This window comes from Gouania willdenowi, chromosome 11, assembly GCF_900634775.1.
Source record: "Gouania willdenowi chromosome 11, fGouWil2.1, whole genome shotgun sequence".
NCBI lineage: Eukaryota > Metazoa > Chordata > Actinopteri > Blenniiformes > Gobiesocidae > Gouania > Gouania willdenowi.
Window position 1 is genome coordinate 24,459,095 of NC_041054.1, and position 24,242 is coordinate 24,483,336.

At 38.9% G+C, this 24,242-nt stretch overlaps 2 protein-coding genes across 6 annotated transcripts in view; one reads left to right on the plus strand and one right to left on the minus strand.

The window, feature by feature from the left end:
- The first annotated feature begins 861 nt into the window (after positions 1 to 861).
- adck5 (aarF domain containing kinase 5) lies at positions 862 to 15,073 on the plus strand. 5 transcript variants are annotated; one of them, XM_028460858.1, is made up of 15 exons: positions 862 to 991; positions 5,322 to 5,413; positions 5,482 to 5,631; positions 6,870 to 6,945; positions 8,819 to 9,019; positions 9,086 to 9,226; positions 9,330 to 9,443; positions 9,516 to 9,647; positions 9,749 to 9,832; positions 9,917 to 9,998; positions 11,413 to 11,491; positions 11,564 to 11,658; positions 13,628 to 13,880; positions 14,534 to 14,650; positions 14,716 to 15,073. In XM_028460858.1, the coding sequence occupies exons 1-15, from the start codon at positions 968 to 970 to the stop codon at positions 14,816 to 14,818; spliced, it is 1,743 nt and encodes a 580-aa protein (XP_028316659.1). In that variant the 5' UTR covers positions 862 to 967; the 3' UTR covers positions 14,819 to 15,073. The 5 variants fall into 5 exon arrangements, with proteins under 5 accessions (XP_028316659.1, XP_028316656.1, XP_028316660.1 ...); XM_028460855.1 differs by having other exon boundaries at positions 14,721 to 15,073; XM_028460859.1 differs by having other exon boundaries at positions 11,564 to 11,655.
- A 3-nt stretch (positions 15,074 to 15,076) lies between these two features.
- The window catches only part of cpsf1 (cleavage and polyadenylation specific factor 1), a 40,046-nt gene continuing 30,880 nt past the window's right edge, over positions 15,077 to 24,242 (minus strand). The window contains exons 30-38 of the mRNA XM_028460854.1: positions 23,595 to 23,736; positions 23,354 to 23,506; positions 20,250 to 20,426; positions 17,503 to 17,569; positions 17,367 to 17,414; positions 17,135 to 17,290; positions 15,537 to 15,666; positions 15,325 to 15,463; positions 15,077 to 15,244 (exon numbers count right to left, since the gene is read on the minus strand). Coding sequence (XP_028316655.1) covers positions 15,197 to 15,244; positions 15,325 to 15,463; positions 15,537 to 15,666; positions 17,135 to 17,290; positions 17,367 to 17,414; positions 17,503 to 17,569; positions 20,250 to 20,426; positions 23,354 to 23,506; positions 23,595 to 23,736 — 1,060 coding nt within the window. The 3' untranslated portion in view covers positions 15,077 to 15,196. The remainder of the gene's footprint in view (positions 15,245 to 15,324; positions 15,464 to 15,536; positions 15,667 to 17,134; positions 17,291 to 17,366; positions 17,415 to 17,502; positions 17,570 to 20,249; positions 20,427 to 23,353; positions 23,507 to 23,594; positions 23,737 to 24,242) is intronic.

Consider the following 24,242-nt stretch of genomic DNA (forward strand, 5'->3'; position numbering starts at 1 on the left):
CAAGCTTTTTCTAACATTCCACACTACAAAATAAGTTATAAAAGTATGTATGATTTGTGCTGATATCGTATCAATATTGGTATTGGCCGATACACAAGGCTGCAATATTGGTATCATATCGGAAGTGAAAAAGTTGTATCGGGAAATCCCCAATAATAATAATAATAATAATAATAATAATAATAATAATAATAAAAATCAAGTAACTAGAATACAATGATAAAATCAATAATATGAATAATAAACAACATTTAAAAAATAACAATAATAATAAGGTAATATAAGAATGTAATATAATAATAATATAGCAATAATAATCATAGCAATAATAATAATAATAGTAATAATAATAATACAATGAGAATACCAGTAACTATGATATAAAATAATAATAATGTGAAATTATAATACGATAATATGAGACTATAACGATAATTATAAGAATAGCATTAACAATAATACAGTTGTAGTACAATTATACAATAATAATAATTGTCAAATGCAATATACAGCCTTAAGCAATGTTGTTAATAAAAATCTGAGCACATCTGAACGTTTTCTGGGTTCCTTTGGTTCTATTTATGTCTAATTTATCTATCTATCTATCTATCTATCTATCTATCTATCTATCTATCTATCTATCTATCTATCTATCCATAATGTCCGACATTTTTTTTTTTACAAATAAACCCCGTGAAAATTGCTAGAGAACTGAGCGATTTATGACAACTTTAATTGTGTAAACACATCATTCCTCTATAGATGTAATGCACTGTAGGAGCGAGTGGCACCGTTCCAAGATGGCCGCCCTGTTGACGCACCGCTCTAGTTGGCAGCAGCAGTCGATGCGCTGTCTAGGTCTATAGCTCTGGTGTCAACGTCACAGTGTGTGGGTCAGACCATGGTGGGCTTGGTAAAAACAGGAGCATGCTGAGGTTGTGAAAGAGGACGTTTCGCTGCTGGAGACATGACGAGGGAGTCCTTCAAAGCGGTAAACATACAATAGCTTTTATAATGTGTACTACTACTTTATGTTGACAAGAGTACTGAGAAAATACCTCGATATAAAAGAACTAGCTAGTTATATGGTCAGCTCTTCATCGTGGGGAGTGGCTGCTGTTGACGTTGAGAAGTTACGTTTCCCTGTCACCAGGAAAAGGTTCAGTCATTGACATTCAGTGACTGAGTGTGAACGGCTGAGTTTGTTTTGGTTGCATTGGTTACAGCCTTGGTGTCCGTGAATCAATCAGCAACGAAAACAACCCAGTAACCAGCACAGCACTTACCGACCTTGATCCCTTAACACACACACACACACACACACACACACACACACACACACACACACACACACACACACACACACACACACACACACACACACACTCTCTGAGTATGTTACCATGGCAACATTGTCCGTGAACTAAACCTGGTCGCTGACAGGTTTTATCAAAGAAACCCTGGGTTTCTACCTGGCTCCGCCCACCTGAACACTGTAGTAAACTTTAACACTTTTCTCTGAAACACATTAGTAACATCACACACCACAGACGTGATCACATCATTACTAATGTTGTGTTGCTTTACGTCTTTTTTTTTTTTGTGATAACGTTAATTTTCCTTATAACATTGTAGATGTAGATCATTAAGTGAAAGTCACTGAGAGGTTGATCTGCATTAAAACATTTACTGACGTCTGTAGTAATAGTTCTCTGGATAAAAACCTGTGGATAATATAAAGGAGGAGATGATCATTTAAATAAATCAACTTTTAAGGCTCAATTCTTGTTTTATATTGTTATACAGTTAAGTCTGTAGATCATACATCTTTGAAGGTATGATGGCGCAGTGAAGTGTGACACTGCTCTTAAAAGCGATGGGTCGTGGGTTCGCGTCCCGCTTCAGTGTTTTTTATGACATTTTTTAGGACGTTGAGATGACTCTGGCGACAATATTACATTAAGAATCAATATAAATGATGTGATTTGAAGCAGCAGCCACTGTCTTAATATCCAGTGTAACAGGAGGGCTCTCTATGTAGCCATCCTATGTTGCTGACACGTCTCCTCAAACACATTTTATTCATATTATTCACCACTCGTCACGTCACTGAAGCAATGAAGTGATGAAGCGACCAAAAAGTGTGACTAATTATGGGTGATTTAAGCCACTATAATCACTGAAGACTGAACACACCTTTAGAACAGGCTCATATTCATCAAACAACGGCTTATTTCACCCATCAGGTGAATAAATCACAATCTTCCGTTTGGTTGTCATGGCAGTTTGAGTATTCTTTGATCCATTGATGATGGCTTTTTATCGAGCGCGTGCACGTAAGTAACCCAAAGTTTACATACTCAGGGTTGATTAACCCACTTCAAACCAGCTTTAATGGAATCCGATACCCAGAGTTTCCCATCGCGGGGTATGTTGACCCAGAGTTTATGGATAGACTCAGAGTTTGTTAACCCGCCTTTATGGAATACCCCTCAGTAGTCTAGTCTACCACCATAATTTTACTTCGTTACCACTAAGTCGGGGTGGAAAAAGTACTAGTCTTCAGTACTCAAGTAAAAGTATAGATACTCGGATAAAAAAAATAACTGGTAAAAGTAAAAGTATGAAAGTGTGTATTTGTACGGTTGCGTACAAACAACCACCGGTACTATTGGTACAGTTACCGAAGTACAAGTACATAGCGTCTTAAGTTTAGGGTTAGGTTATAACTAGGGATGTAACGATTAATCGTAAGGCAGTTAAAAATCAATTCATAGGTACCACGGTTCACATCGATGCTCTGAAAATTGAATCGCAGTACTTTTTTTAAACAGCAGAGGGTATATATTAATCCTTCCAGAAGCGGACGTGGCGGGCGGAATCTGCTACTACTTTCTTTCTGGCCGCCATTTACTGTTAAACATTCTCATAAATGATTCTTTACATCTTTAGCACCGAAAGAATATCTGTAATATTACGTGAATATCTGTAAACGTCACGTTTTTCTATTAGCTCTGTCTGCTAGCGCAGCATCTCTTCTTCACTGGTGGAATATCTGCATTCCAACCGACCACTGGGTTACCAGCGCCCTCTGCTTGTCCAAACAAATATCTGACGTCAACACAGTAAAATGACTGTTTTTTTTTAAAGTCTAATTGATTGTTAAGGCACAAAATACATTTTCATTTGCACTTTTAAAAAGAAAAAGAACTATTATGTAGTTTTGAATTGTTTACTATAGAACCAGAATTTAAATTAATAGGCTTCTTCTTCATTTGTATTATTCCTTTATTTATTTCAATTCAAGATTTATTTTTAGTGAAATTGCATTGTTTTGAATAGTTTATCAAGGGATTCTTTTGACAATGATAAATAAAAGGAAAATAGTACAGTATTTTCCCCAAAAAAATAAAGGAATATTTTTCAGTCATCATTTGTCTACAGTCCTATTTTGTAAAATAAATCGTGAGAAAATCGTATCGTGAACACAGCATCGTGAATCGAATCGTATCGGGAGTTGAGTGAATCGTTACATCCCTAGTTATAACCCAATATCGCAACAATTTTTAGTGTCAGGCTTAGGTTTAGGGTTATATTTAGTCTTAGTCACATGACCTAAACTGGCCAATGACTGACCTATCACATGACCTAAACTGGCCAAATAGGGGCACTGTATGGATAGAACGTCGGTATATTGATACGGCAACCGTACAGATAGCCACTGCCTAAAAGTATTGACGTTGCTCCCTTACTTGAGTAAAAGTAAAAAAATAAAACAAATGTCCCTTCAATAATAAATAAGATTATGTTTTCATTGGTGGTTTAATCAGATTAAAAGCTGCAGCACATGCACCCTCACGTCTTTAATCATTCAATCTGTGATCAATCTCGTGGGTCTAATGAAGACGTCCACTTAAGCTAAACACTGTCAGATGGCTTGGCTTTGCTCGGCTAAGGAGCTCCAAGCTGGGAAGAGTTTGATGGAATGGGAAAAGCCAGCATGATTCCGGACGGCTTGACTAAACCAGCTTCAAATCGTAAGCCTGGCTCTACTAAGAACACTTTGATGAAATACCGCCCTGGATACTTTAGCACTCATAATAGATACAATTTGTAAATAAAATGTGTCAAGAAAAAAAGTGCAAATGCTCAATAAAACCCAGAGCAACTTTGAGTTTAACATTTTTAAGAACTTATAGAAAACCGGTACATGGAAATAAATTCAATCTGTTACCCTTTAAGAACACATGCAAAATGCAGCCCTCATAGTTAAAATTTGTAAATAAAATGTTTAAAGAACAAAATGCAAATGCTCAATTAAACCCTGAGCAGCTTTAACATTTTTAAAAAACTTTAAAATATTAACCGTAAAACAAAGGGACCTGCCTAACAGAAAAAAGCTCAAACTACCAACATTTTGCGTCTTTTTACATCGTGACGCAGGGCTGGGCAAAAAATCGTAGATAAAAACAATTTTTATTTTGCTAATTTAGAGTTTAAAAAAATAAATTTGCGTTCTGTCCTTGTGGGTTACCGTAGCGCGATGTAAGCTAGCCCCCTCTTTGTTTACATTTGTTTACCCTCTGAGTAGGCTATATGTGTGCCACAGACATGTTTAATTTTTTATTCGCACTATGCTGAGATGCTAAGAGAAGAGTTTATTATTATTATTTTTAATTGTAATGTTATATGTTATAAAATATGTAGTTGTCTGATTTCTTAATCAGAAAATTTAAGCTACTGTGAAGTTGCTCTTGCACTTTTGCTTAAACCTGGGTTAAAGCTTGAAATTGTTGAATAACAGAGCCTCATTTACTTTTTATTTTGGGATTGTTTTATGCATTTTAACTTTTGAGAACAATCACAGCAATAAAGTTGCATTTTTGACAATATATCTGATGTCTGCAGTCATTTTTAAGTGCATTGAAAAATAAAAAAAAATCGCATTGAAACTCAAATTTTTCTTTAAAAAATCTGAGATTTTTTTAGGCAAAATTGCCCAGCCCTATCGTGATGTCATCTTCAAAGGCCTTAAAAGTAGCAAGCTCATTTTAAAAATGCAAGGAGTAGAAAGTACAGATATTTGTTTAAAAAAGTAAAAAGTTGCCCAAAAAAGAAATCCTAAAGTAAAGTAGAGATACCAGAAAAAACTACGTAAGTACAGTAACGAAGCATTTGTACTTTGTTGCTTGTCACTTCTGCCACTAAGTTATTAAGCTCAAACTCTAGTAATACCACATCCAGTAAAAATCAGTGTTTTCTGTGTTTGTGTTATGTTGGGAAACATTAAAACATTATCATGCCTCTTCCTGTCTATTAAGTTAAGATTGTGCCAGCATCACCTGGCTCTGATCCAGAGATCTCCTCATCCAGGATCATTGGTCCAAACAACCAAACACTTCAGCTCACTCAGGTACGAACCACAGGCTGATCATGATGTAAATTCAATTGTCTTTTCTAATAGTTTCTCTGTTCTCACAGAAGGGTGACCCATGCCGGGCTGTTGTGGAAGACATTACTGGGGCTGACTGTGGGCGTACCTGTGGTCGTAGGCGGGAAGTATGCCGTGTCAAACCCCAGCGAAAGGAGGAAGCTTAGGATTGTGTTCGAAGGATTTGGACGATTTTGCAGGTTTGTGCTCGTCCTTTAGAAGCTCAAGCTTTGGAAGCTGTTTTGTATTTCTTTATGCCTGGAAGACAGTGTGATGATTGTAGACACATCCAATTACTGTGAGGCAGAGAGCCCACAGTGGTGTGCAGTGCACAGTCGGGCTGGGAGATATATCGAGATTCAAGATATATCAAGCTTTCTATTTTGGAGATATAGAAAATTACAATATCTCCTAAATATATGTATTTTTTTTTACAGCTTATTTTGTTTCAAAGTACACTTTTTTAGAAATGGCTGTTTTTGCTACTTCTCAAACAAGCAAGAAAAGCAATCATTGAACAAAACTCTGTATCCTTTACTCACTCTTGTCAACATACACGAGACTTTTAATATTTGGTCATTTTATACATGAGAACATCTTTAAAAATGTTTTATCCCCAAAATGAATAGGAAATCTGCAAAACATTACTGAAATCTTGTCTGCCCAAGGCTCAGCATTAGTCCTGTAATGACATCATCCAACCATTAAATCCAGGCAAAGAAAAAAAAAAAAAAATATATATATATATATATATATATATATATACTGTATAAGACCCACTCTGAGCTAGTTTCAATGATGATGTCATAGCATTCATAATATGATGATGTCATAGCATTCATAATAAATTGGTTAAAACCTGTTTTTTAGGTAAGGCTGGGACAATAACAAATTTTGCTGAACAACATATTGTCCCACAAATTATTGATGATAAACAATATTATTGTCAACCATTTTTTGAGACCAAGTTAACCACTTATGTGGTGATAATATATCATAATAAATAATGCAAGTAAACCCGTTCAAATTCAATAAAGTTGTATTTCTCATGAGTACTTAATACCATTTTAATTGGAATGTCAAGAACTTTTAAATATCTTAAATAAGTAAAAAAAATAAAATAAAACTGACTCTAAAAATAAAAATAAATAAATAAAATAAAACTTAAATCATAACCCAAAACAAAAAAATAGAACTTGTTTCTATTAAAAAGCACTCTGACATAAAATCACACATAACCAAAACAATAAATAAAATGGCTTATCAAGTCTTGACAAACAGCTACTGAGCCTCTTGCTTTGGATCCAGCCCCTGCACCATGCGTGCTATTTACTTGCAAAATGCTCATTTGAGCATGAGCATGCACGTGCTGAAGGCAAAGTGCAGGGTAAACTATTTACAGTGGGTTATCAGTGAACCTCTCACCTCTTTCCCTCAGGTCTCTCTCGGTGGGACTGGTTATATCTGTAGATTACTGGTGGACCACCAATGTGGCTCTGCGTGGGATGGATGAGGTAATTATCCTGTAATTATTGGGTTGTTGAAATAAATATGTGTGTGAACTGAAGAAAAGTCCCCAAATGGTCAACATATTTTGTACACACTCAAAGTGTAACTAAACCCCCAGGTTTTTGCTGACCTGCCGCTAGTGGGCGGGGCTCATGGAGCAGTTAAGACACGCCCAGTTACAGCAGCCCACAGTAGTGTGAAACTGAGCTCAACACCTACAAATACACGCACTATTCCAACTTGACGCTCACCCACGCGCGCACACCCGACTGGCACTACAGCATGCACGGGCAAACAGCCCCTGCTCTCCAGCTATGAGCCCTGGAAAACCAACTCAAGCACACACACATCAGGGAGACGGACACATGGTGACAAGAAGTACACGCACGTCCATGTACACGCAGAGACAGATGAGGATACGCACATGATCTAGCTATACATACACAGAATTAGCTCTTTATAGAAGCACAGAGCAGCACGAATCGCCACAGAACGCAGTCCACATGGAGCTTTCTATGAAGGTAGATATGTTGCAAAATGTGAGAGCTTGCAGAATGTAATGTCAGCTTGAGTATAAAAAATCCACACACGTGAAATAAATTTTATGTCACAAATGATGGGAACATTTTTTATTATTATGTATGTTATTATTTGCATGTTTTTTAATTACTTGCGTCAAATATTGTTTACAACCACAACTCTCCAATTACAACTTCTCGAATCTGCTGCTACAGAAATACAAACTACTTTTCTTGCTTGAATCTGCGCTGCTTGAGTTTAGGCACAACGGTTACACGGCAAAACAAGCAGAAAAAGGAAGGCCGATGTGGAGAAGCAACAGTCTAAAGGACAAAACACAGACTGGTTTGAGAGAGAGAGCGAGAAAAGACAGTTAAAATCACATGAACCTAAGAGAGGCATATCCAAGGTGGAGAGAACAAGCGCAATTAATTTGCAGTCTGGATGCGGAGTGGGTTGTCTGCTGCCGGAGCTGTGTTCACTACAGCCGCCTGTGTGAACTTGTGGCGGGGGAGGAGATCACGGCAGCCACTGCTGCTGCGTTGGAGGATACTAACTACAGAGTCATTCATTCATGTCCATCCATCCATTTTCTGACCCACTTGTTCCTGTGTTTAGGGTTGCAGGGGTCTGCTGGTGCCCATCTCCAGCTTTCAGTGGGCATTAGGCAGTGGTACACCCTGGACAGGGCACCAATTCATTGCAGGGCAACACACAGACAGACAAACAACTACTCACACTCACATTCACCCCTACGGGCAATTTAGAGACTCCAATCAACCTAACAGTGGTGTTTTTGGATAGTGTGAGAAAGCCCACACAAGCATGGGTAGAACATGCATACTCCACACAGAAAGGATCCAAGTGTCGACCCCAGAACCTTCTTGCTGTGAGTCGGATGTGCTAGCCACTAAGCCAGAGACTCTGACATGAATGCAGCCATGTCAGAGTCTCTAAAACATCAAAGAACTCTCCATTAACACAAGATGAAGCCCCTACATTTGTCACTATTCTCTATTAGGAAAAAAAGTAGCTAAGATCTCTACAGCGTGTTCACAAAGATACCGCTAAGGAACCATAGGTTTCAAAACAGGGAGGGGGGAGCGTTGTTGTTTTTATACTAGTCTTATGATTCTACATACTGCAGCTTTAATACCCAAATACATATGTATTCAGCAAAAAAAGTGATTTTGGGGTTTAGTTACTCTTTAAAGAATGTGGCAGACCCACAGAGTTGGCCATTTGAGTATTACACAAACTCTAGTTAAAATCATCAACATATATGTTTTTATACATATTTAAAAGCTAATTTGAGGCCAGTTATCTGCACTATTCTAACTGTAAATGTACCTCTGCTAGAGCAGCCCAATCTACTTAAAGAAGATGTCAGCTTGCCACCAGAGGGCAGCGGAGTGCATGGTGGATGGCGCTATAAAAAATGGCGGGATTTATATCAAACTTGGCCAAGGTCTGTGTTCCTTCAACCACCTACTTCCCCCAGAGTACATCCACACTCTGCAAGTCCTGGAAGACAAGGCGTTAAACCGGAGGTTCAGAGAGGTGAGACCAGCTGCATGAGCAAGGCACCAGCCAACATTCTCACACATGCTCTTTTTATATCTAAAGGTGGACACGCTTTTTGAAGAAGACTTCAATAAGAGTCCAGAGCAGTTGTTTAAAGCGTTTGACTATGAGCCCATAGCTGCAGCCAGCCTAGCCCAGGTTTATAAAGCTGAGCTATATGATGGTACGCCTGTCGCAGTGAAGGTAAACACTTACACTTTTGCCCATTGTTTTTTTTTTTCGATTGTCATTTGTGTGAAATAGGTTGAAATTAAAACAGCACGTTTTCAAATTGTGGTCCCCAAAGGTGCAGTACATCGACCTCAGGGATCGCTTTGATGGAGACATCAGAACCATGGAGATCCTGTTGGATATTGTAAAGTTCATGCACCCTAGTTTTGGGTTCAGATGGGTCCTTAAGGTAAGGATTTTTAAGATGATCTCTGTGCTCATGAGAAAAGTTGATCTTTTTTTTTTTAAACGACCTCTGCAGGATCTGAAGGGCACACTGGCTCAAGAGCTTGATTTTGAGAATGAGGCCAGGAACTCAGAAAGGTGTGCTGAAGAGCTGAAAAACTTTAAATTTGTCATCGTACCCAAAGTGTTCTGGGAGCACACGAGCAAGGCAAGGATTGAACAAAGTGCTTGAATTTGGTTCCACGTACCTTATGTTAAACACATACACACATAACCTTTCCCAACTTGTTCTTCCCTTTCTCTAAAAAGAGAGTTTTAACAGCAGAGTTCTGCAGGGGCTGCAAAATCAACAATGTGGAGGAAATAAAACGTCAAGGAATAAGTTTGAAAGATGTAAGTAAATCATCTCACTTTACTATGTGACGTTAGCATCATCATCACCAGTCCTTTATGAAGTTTATGTCATCTGTCCCTCAGACTGCAGATAAACTGATCCGAACATTTGCTGAGCAAATATTTTACACAGGTTTTATTCATGCCGACCCTCATCCTGGAAATGGTATGTGTGACTGCTGAAAACCATCATCATACAGTGCTTTTAGTTACCATTTACATTTGTAGTTCTGGTAAACTATAAATGACATTCAGTAAGACTAGAGCACTTAAAGGGGTTGGACAATAAGAAATAAGAATATGACCACATTAATAGTAACAGTAATATTTATCCTTCAGCATTGGGAGTGTTCAGGTATACTTTCATTTGAAGGGTTAGCTTTGAGTTTTTACTGAAAATCTAAAGGCCAGTTCCAAGTACATGATGTAAGTAGATGAAAGAGTAGCTTTACATGTGATTTAGAATGAGGACAAGCTAGTGGAGAATGCTGCCACCTAATGAGGAAAGACAATAATGAACAGGAGAGCAACATCCAGTTAAGATTCATGTGGATCACATCTGTAGGTGGTCACTGCTTTAAAAAGTCTAATTAAAGCTGCAGTATGAATAGGAGTGTGACAGTATTTCAACATGCTGATATATCACGATATTTTTTCGTACGATTGATTATCGATAAAAAAATTATTTTTTCACTTAATTTTTTTTTCTTCTTGTTGTCATATATTATCGTAGATTGATTTCTAACCGATATATCAATAATCGCAGTATTGTCATATTGTGAGATAATTGTTATCGTAAGCTTTGTTTTGTGTATCGTATCGTGAGGTACCCAGAGGTTCCCACCCCACTAAGTATGAATGCATGTATCACTCTGTAGTTACTGCCCTGAGCAGTGGCTGCTGCCATCAGCTCGTCCCAGCCACAAGCACACACAGAGGTGGCTGTGATCTCAGCTGCTGCTCAGGGCAGTAACTACCATCACTCCGCATCCAGACAGCAAAATGAAGTCACGTTGAATGAGCTTCTCTTAGGTTTACACGTGATTTATCCCATTCGTTCTCACTCTTCCTTTTGACACCAGTATGTGAGGCAGACCCTGCACAGTCACGGGAATCCTTCAGGATGCAAAGCAGTCATCCCGCCCTCAAAGATTATTATGGATTTTTAACCAAAGTATGCCAAAAAAACTTACATACTGCAGTTTTAATGCCAATACCTCCTGTAATGACTGAGAAATATGAAATAGTATTAATTTGTATAGCACTTTTCTAACCGAGGTAGAGAAGAAATGACTCTCTTCACACCCCACAAAATGTTCACTAATGTTTCCAGAGTCCACAGTAATTAGTCTCAGCCCAGGCAGGAAGCAAAGCATGCATGACTTAGTTTAATCTAGCAGTCATTAGACTGTTATGTCAAGGGGTATACCTAAAGTCTTTGTTTAGGTATGGAGTTGGGTTTTTTTTCACAGAGGAACTTAAGTAATTTTCTGCCTCTTCCACTGAGATTAAATGTCCATGATGTAGGGATAACCTCTACAGTTTGACCAGGTCTGGTAACTCAAACTTTCTCTCGGTAGTGCTGGTGAGACGAGGTCCTGACAACAAGGCGGAGTTGGTGCTGCTGGATCATGGCTTGTACGAATACCTCAGTAACCAGTAAGAACAGTGAAAACAGCCAAGAGGACTAAACATTAATGATCTAAGCTTAACGAGGCCTCTGATCCCCAGTGACAGAGAGGCGCTGTGTAAACTGTGGAGGTCAATAGTCCTGAGAGACGAGGCTGCCATGGAGAAATACTCCATAGATCTTGGGGTCAAAGGTGGTGAGATATTTTTTTTTTAATTTATTTTACTTTTTATTCTAAATCCCATACTTGCACTACTATTACTAGGTTATAACCAGTACAATTTACAGAAATCTGTTGTTCCAACATGAGGTGTTGCTGGCTCAGTGTCTATTTGGAATTTTTTTACTCTTGATGACAGCATCTGCACGAGTCAATATTTCCTGTCCCCAGTTTAAACTGGTTTTCATCCCTGTTTACTCACAGGCTCTGTCTCAGCCTTTACGTAGTGCTGTTTTTGCATTTTGTTGATTAGGTGTTTTTTTTTCCATGATGGGACAAGAGAACGCCCTAAATCATCATGTGTCTACCACTGGGAATGGTGTTCTTGCAATGATGAATGCACTTTGGTTGGCAAATACTATATGTTGAAGCCATGGCTTAGAAGTTACAATTGTTTAGTTTTTTTTTTTTTTTTACATCAAATTTCATATTGCTTAATAGAGATTTACTGTTTGTATTTTCTTTGTAGGGATAAAAGAGCTTCTCTCTGTCACATGGTCAATTTTAGCCGATCTATTATGTAAACTTAGTAACTACCAGGAGTTCCTTTGGCACCTTTTAATGTTACTGGGGGTTATTTGTTGCAGCAACTGACAGTTTTTTTACAATGTGTTTTCTCACCAACACTCATGCAAATGTTGATCACTGTGCTTATTTTTATTACTATTATCTATTTAAGATGATACAACAATTAGTTCCAACCGAGTAATGAGTGCTGATAACGGTAACAATGGCACCGTGACTTTTTAAAGATATTATCACTCCACTTTACAGGTGTTCTAATTACCATTAGCCATTTTTTAGTTAGGAAATGTTTGTGTTTTCTGGCAACGACTTTGTCTCCCCTCCAGGTGTGGACCCATTTGTTTTGGCGGAACCAAATAAATGATGAAGTAAACAAATCAAAATCTCTTGTGGCCTTATACTGTTAACTAAGGATGTAACGATTAATCGTAAGGCAGTTAAAAATTGATTCATAGGTATCACGGTTCACATCGATTTTCTGAAAATTGAATCGCAGTACTTTTTTTAAACAGCAGAGGATGCTATATATTTATCCTTCTCTTGTCCAAATGCTGGGGCGGCGGGCGGAATCTGCTACTACTCTCTTTCTGGCCGCCTTCTACTCTTAAGCATGTTCATAAATGATTCCTTACCCCTTTAGCGTTGAAAGAATATCTGTAATATTACGTGAATATCTGTAAGTCACGTTTTTCTGTTAGCTCTGTCTGCTAGCATAGCATCTCTTCTTCACTGCACAGAATACCTGCATCCCAACCGACCACTGGGTTACCAGTGCCCTCTGCTGGTCCAAACAAATATACAAAATACATTTTCAGTTGCACTTTTAAAAAGAAAAATAACTATTATGCAGTTTTGCATTGTTTACTATAGAACCAGAATTTAAATTAATAGGCTTCTTCTTTATTTGTATAATTCCTTTATTTATTTCATTCAAGATTTTTTTTTAGTTAAATTGCATTGTTTTGAATAGTTTATCAAGGGATTCTTTTGACAATGAAAAAAGTACAGTATTTTCTAGTTTTTTTCCCAAAAAAAATAAAGGAATATTTTTCAATCATCATTTGTCGACAGTCCCATTTTGTAAAATAAATCGTGAGAGAATCGTATCGTGAATCGAATCGTATCGGGAGTTGAGTGAATCGTTACATCCCTACTGTTAACTAATAAAATGCGCTTGTAGAACTGTTGTATAAAAGCAACATCACACTGGAGGTCATGCTGTTGTGCTGAAATATCAGCACTGGTGTGATTATCTACATTTGTTGTCCCTGTTCCATGATTAACGTGCCTCCGCTTTTAGGTGGATAAAGATCAGAATTAACCTTGGTTTCATGTCAACACTACAGTATCCACACAATTCAGAAGAGTTTGATTGAACAAATCAGACCTAGTTTATAACGGTTTTCACCTGGTTGGACAGAATACTTCCTCTTCAGTGAGATGCTTCTGCAGCGGCCAATCAACATGCGGGAGCTAAGCCTGTCCAACATCTTGAGCAGAGAGGAAACGGCCTACATGCGGCAGATGGCCGTCCAACGCTTCGACAGCATCATGCACGTCCTGAAGTCAATGCCTCGATCCATGCTGCTGGTGTTCAGGAACTTAAACACTGTGCGGAGCATCAACATCACACTAGGAGCTCCAGTGGATCGCTACTTTGTCATGGCTAAGAGGTGAGTGAAGCAGGACAATTACAGCCTGACAGTAGCTGGGTTTCCATTACAGATTTTCACAAAAAAAAAGTGGTATTTCTAAATGTCGACAAAGTATAACTACTTTGAACGCGTTTTCATTGAAGGTTGTTTTGGGGAGGAACCTCGTAACTCCTGTGAAATCTTATCCTGTGAGATTTTGCTGCAGAAAGATGGATGCTCCAAACCCTCTTTGTTGTGTTACGTTTAATGTGGCAGTAATCATTTTTAAGTACAGTATAATGCTAAGAAATGTCCTGGTCTTCTCTTCTGTCTACACGTACCGCGCCATGTTTTCTCATAGAGAATGGTCATGTTATTGGGTACCTCATGTTCTGTGACGTGTATTTGCAAGTGTTTCCATAGTGCTTTTGCGATACATTTCAATATTGAAACATCCAAAATACCTCCTCCTGAATGCTTCAAAACTTAATTTTTTCAAAATTCAGGTGTTTCCATCACCAGTTTTATTGCACTATTTATATTTTGCGTATTTCCAAGGGTAATGGAAACCCAGCTACTCACATCAGTTTCACGACAACATACACTTTGATGTGATCTCAAAGCCACAGGACCAGCAAAATCCTATTCATTTATTAACTTAATTTAGTTACAAACTTGTTTATTTTCCCCAGTGCGGTAAGAGGCTGGGGTAAAATCCAAGCTGAGAAGACGGGCATTCTGCCGGAGCTCTGGATCTTCCGCTGGTGGACGACGACATGGGAGAGCTTTAAGTTTGAAGTGGCTCTCAGGTGAGTGTAGAGCTTTTATTATTTTATTACCTAAAACACCAAACATTAACACAACCTTTTGACAGGTCAGAGATGGCCATGATGAGTCTGACCCATATCTGCCTGAAGCTGCTGGACTATTTTGGGCTTCTATCTCCAGACGCCAACCTGTACGAGTATCTGAGATAACGCCAGCTGCACCAACACAGTAGCAGTTAGTCTGAAGCACAGTGCAGGGATGCACAGCTGCCCCTGGTTGTTTTAAAACAACTTTAAAGTAATATGAACTAATAACATTTTTTTTTCCAAAATATGCAAGTCTTCTTCATTCAGGTTGAGTCAGAAAGAGACTAAACCTCTTTTCTGTAATCTTTCCTTGCTTTAATTACAAGCTTTGGTTTCATATGCCTCAATAGTTCAATAAAGTACAAAGATGTCACACCAGCGTTGTGTTTGTGTCTTTTATACAAAACAGTAAGAAAACATAACTAGACTTTTTTCTTACTTTGAAAATCAAGGTTTGTACATAGCCACAACAAAACCCTCACACTGTTGGCAGTGTAGCGCTTAGAAATTAGCCGTGACTTTGTCAATGTCCAGCAGGTCGTCCAGGATCTGTGGGGGAAGCAGAACAAGAAGAGATGAGATGAGAACCAAGTCCACAACAGAGCTGCTGCACTGCCACGTGTACTCACAATGTCCTGCGTGGTCCCAATCTTCTTGGCTAGCTCGCTGCGCTCCATCATGCTGAGGTAAAGGTACTTGTTGAGCAGCTCACCATCCAAGATGTTTCTCACAGCATTCTGTAGGCAGCGTCTGTCGCTGTGAAGCATTCTGGGAAAAAGGGATCAGTGCAGTGTGAGGCTCAGCAGACTGAACTCTAAGGACGCTACAGACTGAGGCAGACCTGAAAGCCTTTGGGTTCAGACCAGCATGGTGAGGCAGCATGAAGTTGAGTGCATTCTGCAACATCAGCAAACGGCGGTACGTCTTCTCCTGCATCGGGAGCAGGAGGCCAATTCCTCCATCTAGGGTTGCTATGGAAACACAAAGTTATAACCCATGTTGATTTTTGAACAAAATGATAATTTACAGTTTAGAAACTGGAGAGAACAGAACAACTTGATTTATCCTCACTCTGATGCGTTAAAACCAAGATGTAAAATAAGAATTAAACAATGATGTGGCTAATTTGTGGATTTTTTCCAGTTTTACAAGCTTCATGTCTTCAAAAAATTGAGCTCCGACACATTAGGTCAATGAAATTGCCGCTAAGGTGGACCAATGAAAGTGTTTACATTAAATCGAGCGCTTGGCATTGCACACACTCCGGACTCTGATGGAGAAGCTTACATAAGAAGAACTGACAGACAGAGATCAGAACAGCCTGGATACAGTAAAAGTCAGCCAACAAACAGCATTAAGTTGTTAAGTCACCGCGTTAGGTTTGTACAGGAGCGATCCTGTCCAAATTCTGACTCAGAGCCCAGACTCGCTGTGATCGCTCCACGGTAGTTCATGGTAAAAAAAACAAAAAAAAAAACAGACAAAGCGATGTATCAGTCTGGATCCAGTAAAAAGTGACCATTAAAAGCTTTAAATCGACTGATATGTAGACGCAGGCTGTGAAGAGGAGACTTCATGTGGAGATGGAAACTCATCAGTTGAAACACGGAACTCTCATTTAAAGAGAACGGGAGTATAGCAGCCCGTCCTGATTGGTCGAGTTGTCTGAAGGGCATCCGCATCAGCCAATAGAGCGTGGCCTATGTGACTGGGTTTCCGTTACAGATTTTTGCAAAATAAAAGCGATGTTTCTAAATGTCGACAAAGTATAATTGCGCTTTGAAAGTGCTTCCATTGAAGGTTGTTTTGGGGAGGAGCCTCGTAACACCCGTGTAATCTAATCCCTTCAGACTTCACTGCAGGAAGACGGACGCTCAGAACCTCCTCATAACACTATGTATTCCTTTGTTGTTTCACATCTAATGTGGCACTAATAATTTAAAAGCATAATGCTAAGAAAATTGTCCCGGTCTCCTCCTCTGTTTAAACGTACTGCTTCGTTTTCTCGGAAAAAAAGTGGTCATGTGACCAAGTACCTCACGTCGTGACCATGTACGACACGTTCTATGGTGCATAATCGCGCTTTTGTGACACATTTCAATATTGAAACATCTGAAATTTCTCTTCATAAAAGCAATTTCGCAATATTTGAGTATTTTTTCGAAATTCAGGTGTTTCCATTACCAGTTTTTATTGCACTATTTATATTTAGCCCATTTCCAAGAGTAATGGAAACAGCTCGTGACAATGCAGCCTTTATCTAGATTTTTCTTGGAAAATTGCTAAAGTATTGGAATGCGGCCAATATAGCGGTACACTATCGTCCAAAAATTACGGTATATAAAATATGTAGATGAAACTTACCGTAATATATACATATTTGAGAGCTAAAAATCCTAATTGTGTGAAAATCAACAAACCACTTTTTGGACTCCTTACCAAACCAAGTGATGTGCTTGTTATCCCAGTTCTGAGCCTTTTTACTCCCAGCATCCTGAACACCTCTACACGGCATCCGCCAGAAAGTATTGACGTTGGCACCAACGTTGAAGTCCGCTCGTCTCAGTAGTCGCATTCCTCCGAAGCTCTCTTTGGCTGCAGAACACACAAGTTAATGACAACTGTATAATAATAACACACTGTCAGGTCACACTGCTTACACGGCACATACCTTCAGGTAGATACATATACACGTAAAGGTTCTTGTCTCGATCAGACACTAAAATAAAATTGGAAAAACATGTTAATATGAATTCCAATAAAGTGAAATGATTGAGAGATTAAAACTAACTGAGGGCAATCATTACCTAACAATCCAAGCTGGTTGTTATCGACCATGAACTCAATGCTGTAGACCTCCAGGGGCTTTGCATCCTGCAGCCAAAGCAACAACAAAAAGCATCTTTATTTGTCAGTAGGTGGCACTAGTCTGTGTGTAAACTGGCTGGTTGGATTGAAACAAACCAGTCGGTTGCAGAGGCGTGTGTCAACAAAGGCGATGAACACAGAAACATTTGCTTTATCAATGTGGATCTCCTACAGTGAGTTTCAAATATGTCTTTGATTCTGGAACGCGGGACATTGTTGTGAGTTAGCTACATTCTAAAATTATTTCTAATCCTGAAAAATGTTTGATTGTTTCTCCATAAACAGACTATCACAGGACTACAAGGACTGGAATCAATACCAATACTTGAAAAAAAAAACAAAAAAACAAACACCAAGTAAGTTTTTCTTCAATTCAAGTTAATCTTTTTTTTTTACCAAGCCAAGTTTTAAATGATTACACCCTTCAATCAAAAGTACCTAAACCCAGGGTTCTTGCCAGCGTAGGGGCCACTGACATTGTAATTTGCTCCCCTATGGAATAATGGCGCCCCCTACTCTCCGTTTTCAGCAACGTAGGGGGGATTTTCTGTACCACTGTAATAATTGTTGCACACTTGGACACAAAATGAACTTCCAGGTGTGCATGGGTTTTTTTAATTATCTTTTTAATCTTCATAACCAAGAAACACGTACATCAGCTGCACCGTCTATTTAATACAGGCAATTTGCTCAGATGCTCAAGTCTTTACCTGAACACCCCTGCAGCCACTTAGCTGCCCCCGATGCTGCCTGTGTGCATTCAACCACTGTAGCTGTTCCCACTCAATGTTCTTGAAGCCTAAATACGGCACTTAGGGGCGCTTCCATCTTGCAAATTTGACATCATTTGGAGCCGGAGTCTGTGCAGTAGGGTCCGGCGGGAGGAGCCCTGGTAACACGCCCCACCCATTAAGCGTACTTCCCTGATGACCTATGCAGCCCAGCTACGCCAAGAACATAAGTATCTTTCCCACTGGAAATTCTACCAACGGCTTGTTCAGATCATAGAGGTTAGTACACAACCACAATATATTTCAACTCAAATATCTAGTTAAATGTCATCTTGGCTTTCTTTCATGATGTAACTGCTATTCACAAAGAGAGCTACGCAAGATCCATGGCTGTCAATCATTGTCATATATGACGTAAAATCCCGTTTTTCAACCTCAAATAATTTAAAACAAACTTCACACAATGTAGGGTGATTATAACTAATGATCACAGCAGAGTTTATGTTTGGAAAAAATTATATGTGATGAGTATTTTAACTTTACAGTTTGACCCACGTCCCATCTGTTAACATTGAGGAGGCGGGGTTTATGACCTATACTGGAGCCAGTCAGCAGGGGGAGCTCTAAAAATAAAAGCTTCACTTTAGCAGGCAGCTTGTCCCGTCCATTCTTTTTACAGTCTATGATTTCAAACAGACGTAGCGTGTAGCGACACGTGAAGCTGCTCCTCATGTTTATAACTCACAACGGATCATTCAAAATGCGCGTGCACGGATGTGAATACGGTCTGGTTTAAACGTGTTCGGGCTTAAAGAGACATCAGCTTCATTCGGGTTGCACGGGTTTGGGTCATGTTCTCTCGGGCCGGGTCTTCATTTTTGGCCTGATTAAAGCTCAACTGTATGTTCATCATCTGCGTGTGTGCGCACGCGCGTTCTCCGTGTGTCAGTGTATTTGTTTTAATATTAATGTAGGTCCCACATAATATGTAATTTATATTTGAAAAGCGAGTCTTGGAATCAGTCTTTTGAATAAAATTTTATTTTTTGTCTATATAGTGTGAGTATTTATTAGTGGAGAACATATACAGTATATATATATATATATATATACACGCACACACCAAGATATACCAACCATGACTAACTGTTCTACATTCATCATGACCCTTCACCAATTCAACAAATAACGTTTAGCTTTAATGTAAGGCTGCAACAAATATTTAAAGGCAGTAAGGCTCGCTCACACACCACGCGATCCCCCCACACAACTCACTCACTGCCATTGACACATATATGGGTCAATTGTATTTTTCGACTGGGGTTGCTAGGAGACGGTGTGACGGAGTTTTCCTGTGAATATCAGCCTTGTACTATGGTGTATAGACCAACTGCAGCCATGTAGGTGGCAGCAGCGCACCTTTGGATGAGAGATTAGCCGTGATTAACACCATCGATGGGGAGGGGGACTTGGAGGATGGCCAAACCTTACAATTCTGACCTAAATAACAAAATAATAATAATTTTACCATCAAAAGCCTGGTATCAGTTATTTTTGTAGTTTTAAAGAAGGAAACCAATGTTGAGGTGTCACTAAAGCAAAAAATAATTGTTTCAAAGTCACTGACAGGTTTTTTTCAGAAAAAGCCCATTTTCTCAGCTTTTTGTCAGAAACTGGCGATTTGTGAGAAACTTGTCTCTATTCAACTGCTGATTACGGAAAAACCAAACAAGCTAAAAACAAAAAATGTGATGAAAGTAGAGACTAATTTCTCAGAATCTAGTTTCAGATTTCAGATTGTCATAGTACAAAATATTCTGTGCTTCTTTAAAAATCAATGAAAATGCTCTAAAACGGCTGGCACTGAGGGGGGTAGACGTTCTGAAAATGGCTGGCAGTGAATGAGTTAAAGGTAAATGATAAGACGTGGAGTCTGATGTTCAACACTTCCTCACCCTGCTGACGAGGGACAGCGTCTTGCTCCCCTCCTGATAGCGCAGCAACGAGACGCTCTTCATCAGGTCGGCAGCAAGAATGAAGTTCTTGATGCTGAACATCTGGTGTATGTAGAGCTGTGTGTCGATAAAGGCCATGCCTGTCAGGTCGTTATCCTTTAGCACCCACAAGAAGATCTGAAGAAAGAGGAAGGGGATTTATAGTGAACTGAGAATAGAAGAAGATCTGCTTTCTGATGAAAATGTAGTTTTTCACTGATTATTAAAGATGGATGAACAATAACACATTAGACAGTTTTCTATTTATGAATTCTAAACATCAACCAACTGCTGAGTGTGTCATCCAGACTGGGAAGGACAAGGACTGATATCGCAAAAAGATTCACAAAAGAAATTAGAAAATGTTTTGGAATGAACTTAAAACTTAAATCAATGAACAGCTAGAAATGGCTCATAATTGAAGTACATGACTGCAACATGTATGCATAATATATGGTTGAAATCCTGCACTGTAGGTGAAAAAGTAATGATATCACATCAAAATGATTCACTCTCACATTGAGAATCCATTCATCCCAGCTAACCATCTCAACCAGTTACTAATGGTCTTTTAAAACCCAGGTTCTACTAAGAACAAGCATACAACTTAAACCAGGGGTGGGGTCAATTACTTTTTTTAATTACAATTACAACAGCAACACATTTTTCAAATTGACCCTGACTTAAACCAAACACTGGCAATAGATTATACACTGAATTTGTATAGAGTCATTTTTACTGGGGCTGTAGTCAACCAAGGAAATGGTTGGTCGACCAAGACTATGGCACATGCAGCGATTAGTCGACCAAAAAAATAAAAAATAAAAATAATAAAATGAATGAGCAGGTGCAGAGGAGGACGAGGAGAAAGAAAAAGAAAGACAAATATTTTGTTTTGGCATTTTGTAGTGCCAATTTGCTTTTAAACACAGACCATTTATGATATGAACCTTATTCAAACCAGAACCCAACAAAGCAAAAGTGAAACCTACAGGTCTGACAGACAATAGGTATTTATATCCGTGATGACCTGAAACCGACAATTAAAATCTATTTTTTCCTCATACAAATGACATATTTAGATTTGTTTTGGTGGTAAGCCTGCTTTTATTAATAAATTGTTGATGTCAACATCAGAGCAGCAAAAAACAAACGCACGTCAAACACAGGTGTGCAGTGCAACCCGCGGCGCCAAAGACAGCAATGGATCTATTTACATAATCCACATATCAAATATAAGAATAATCCATGTTCTTGTACAGAAAAAGGATTGATTCAATAGTGGATAATTGTGCTTCAAGTCTGTCTTAATTCGTTCCCCTCTCTGCTCTGAGGACTGACAGCTGAAGTGCAACACTTTTTTTTTTTACAGAGTTGTTGCTGGACATAGAATCATGTTTAGGCATTAAATAATTTATATTTGATATTTAATCCTAATCATCGATATACGTGCATTGCATTTTATTTTATTTTTTTTACGGTATTGAAACTGATACCATTGCTGGTCGACCACGATGGCATCGACCAATTAGTCAACTAAACGACCAAAGTTGGCAGCCCTAATTCTACACACACATACAGGGTCACTGAGGTCTGCTGAAACCTACCCTAGCTTACATTTGGTAGAAGGTGGCCTCATAGTAAATAGCAATTAATAATTTTCCTGTTGTTGGAGGAAAACTACACAAGGATAATCCAAACAGACATTGGGAGATCATGTAATCCCCGCATTATAAAGGACCCAGGTTAAGTGTGAGCCTTGATTGAACCCCGAGTCTTGCCAAACTGGTAAATGTACACTTCTCTCATTTAACAAGTACAGCACTATTAAAAACATATGTAATACACAAATAGTATAATAATACGTCAGTTTTATACAGCGCTTTAAAAAAAACAACAAAAACACTTTACAGGAAACAGCGAGAGTAGAGGTGATGATTAGTTGAATGCTTGTGTGAACAGGTGGGTTTCATCTGTCTTTGGAAAGATTGTAGTGAGTCTGAGGAATGGGTGTTTGTGTTTGTGCAGTAGCAGGTCAGAGAGGTATGGAGATGCCAGGTTATTAAGGGATTTGTAGGTGAGGATCTTGAAGTGGATTCACTGTTTATGGGGAGCCAGTGAGAACAGAGGTGATGTGGTCTCTGCCTAATGCATTTAATACATTTTAAATACTGCATACACCTCTTGCATATTTTCAGTCACAGAAAATGAAAGTTTTTTCTTTTTTTTTTTTCAAAAGCATTACAATTTTTTTTTATTTAAAACTGCATTAAAAAGTAAAAAAAGTTACCATGTAGGTCTTAATAGTAACACATGAAAGGAGTTTGATTGGAAGAGGAAGACAAGGTTCTTTAAGACACCTTTGGTGGTTTCCAAATTTGTAGACAATCCAGATGCAATAAAATATTGGGAGAGAATGTGGAATGGTTGGCGACCAATCACATATTTTGGGATTGCCCAATTTTGATTCCTTTCTGGAGGGGTGTGAAGAGGGAGACTGATAAACACAAAGCCAGATTCTTTTTGATTTGAATCCTTAACATGTGCATACCTGCTACATATACTCTTGATGACTGCTAGGAAAATGATGACAATAAAGTGGAGGAATTCACAGCCACCAACAGTGGAACACAAACTGAGAGGGGTGTGTGGAATGGAGGCTGATTGAGGTCTGGGGTCTTCATGAGGAGATGGTTACCTATAGAAAAATACCTGTGGAACTAAAGGAACACCTACACTCTGCTGTAATGTTTTAATTGCCCATCTATATTTTTATTCGTCTCTTGTCGGCTTTGTTCGGTTTTCTGGGACCCAACATTTTGTATCATTTTTTTCTTGCACTGGCATGTACAGTATATGCTGTCTTGCTGTCAAGGAAGGTTCTGTCACATTTTTTTCTCATGTTTATTACTAAAAAGAAAAAACTCACAGTTTGAGTCCTGTCCTAATGTAAACAGGTATTTTAATCTCCTAATTTATTACTGCTATTTGTTACTAAACTAAGTATTACAGGTGTGATGTGAGCACAATGAGAGTTAGATGTGTGTAATGTGTGTGTTTCAGACCTTCTGTCCGATGGCTGACACCAGGTAACCACTGCAGTGACACAGAGCAGTCACCGGTCCCTTCTGTTCCTTCTCATACAGCACTTTAAATTTGTTCTTAGTGAGAGGCTGGCCTGGCTCAGGCACCACTTCAATCACATCCAGAATTAAAATCTGAAAGAGAAGAAGAAGAGCTGGGTCAACTGTGTCTCCTGATTGGCAGAAGGGGGAGCTTTGAGAGTAGAATAGATGGGTTTCTCACTCGGCCTCTGCAGGTCACCTCCTCCCCATGCATAAGGCAGGTCCCAGCCGCCACGTAGCCCTTGAGCCCAGAAACTGTCTCCTGACTCCGCAGGGCCACCGTCTTCATGCAGGTCACGTGTTCCCACTCGTCAAGGTCGATCCTTGAGCAGATAAGAAGTTACTTGTGATTAATGTGAACCACATGGAAATCAAAAACTCTAAAGAGTCCGATAACTTTTAAATCCTGCTAAATCGTAAAATTGGTTTTGACACAAAAGACAGAGATTCCCACCATTATGCCAAACCTGTGACAACTGACAGGTGATGGTATAGAAAATTATTGTGGGGATTGCTGCCTTTTTGCTGTCAAATATCACCCTTGAAGGGATCCTCCACTGTTTTTACAAATGTGGCCTAAAACCTTTGAAATGTCGTTATTAGAAGATCTATGCTTAACAAAACACATTATTTAGCACCATATTTGTTTTATCAACTTTTAAAACTGGGACTACTTTACCCTGTGTGCCGCCATGTTGAAATGACGTCATTGGTGACGTAACTCGCCCCTTTTAGTCCATTGAGTTCTATGAGAGGTGAAGCATTTAGGATCCTTTAGCAGTCAAAATGACAACTTGTTCTGCTTTAGGTTGCCCTAACAATCAGTAAA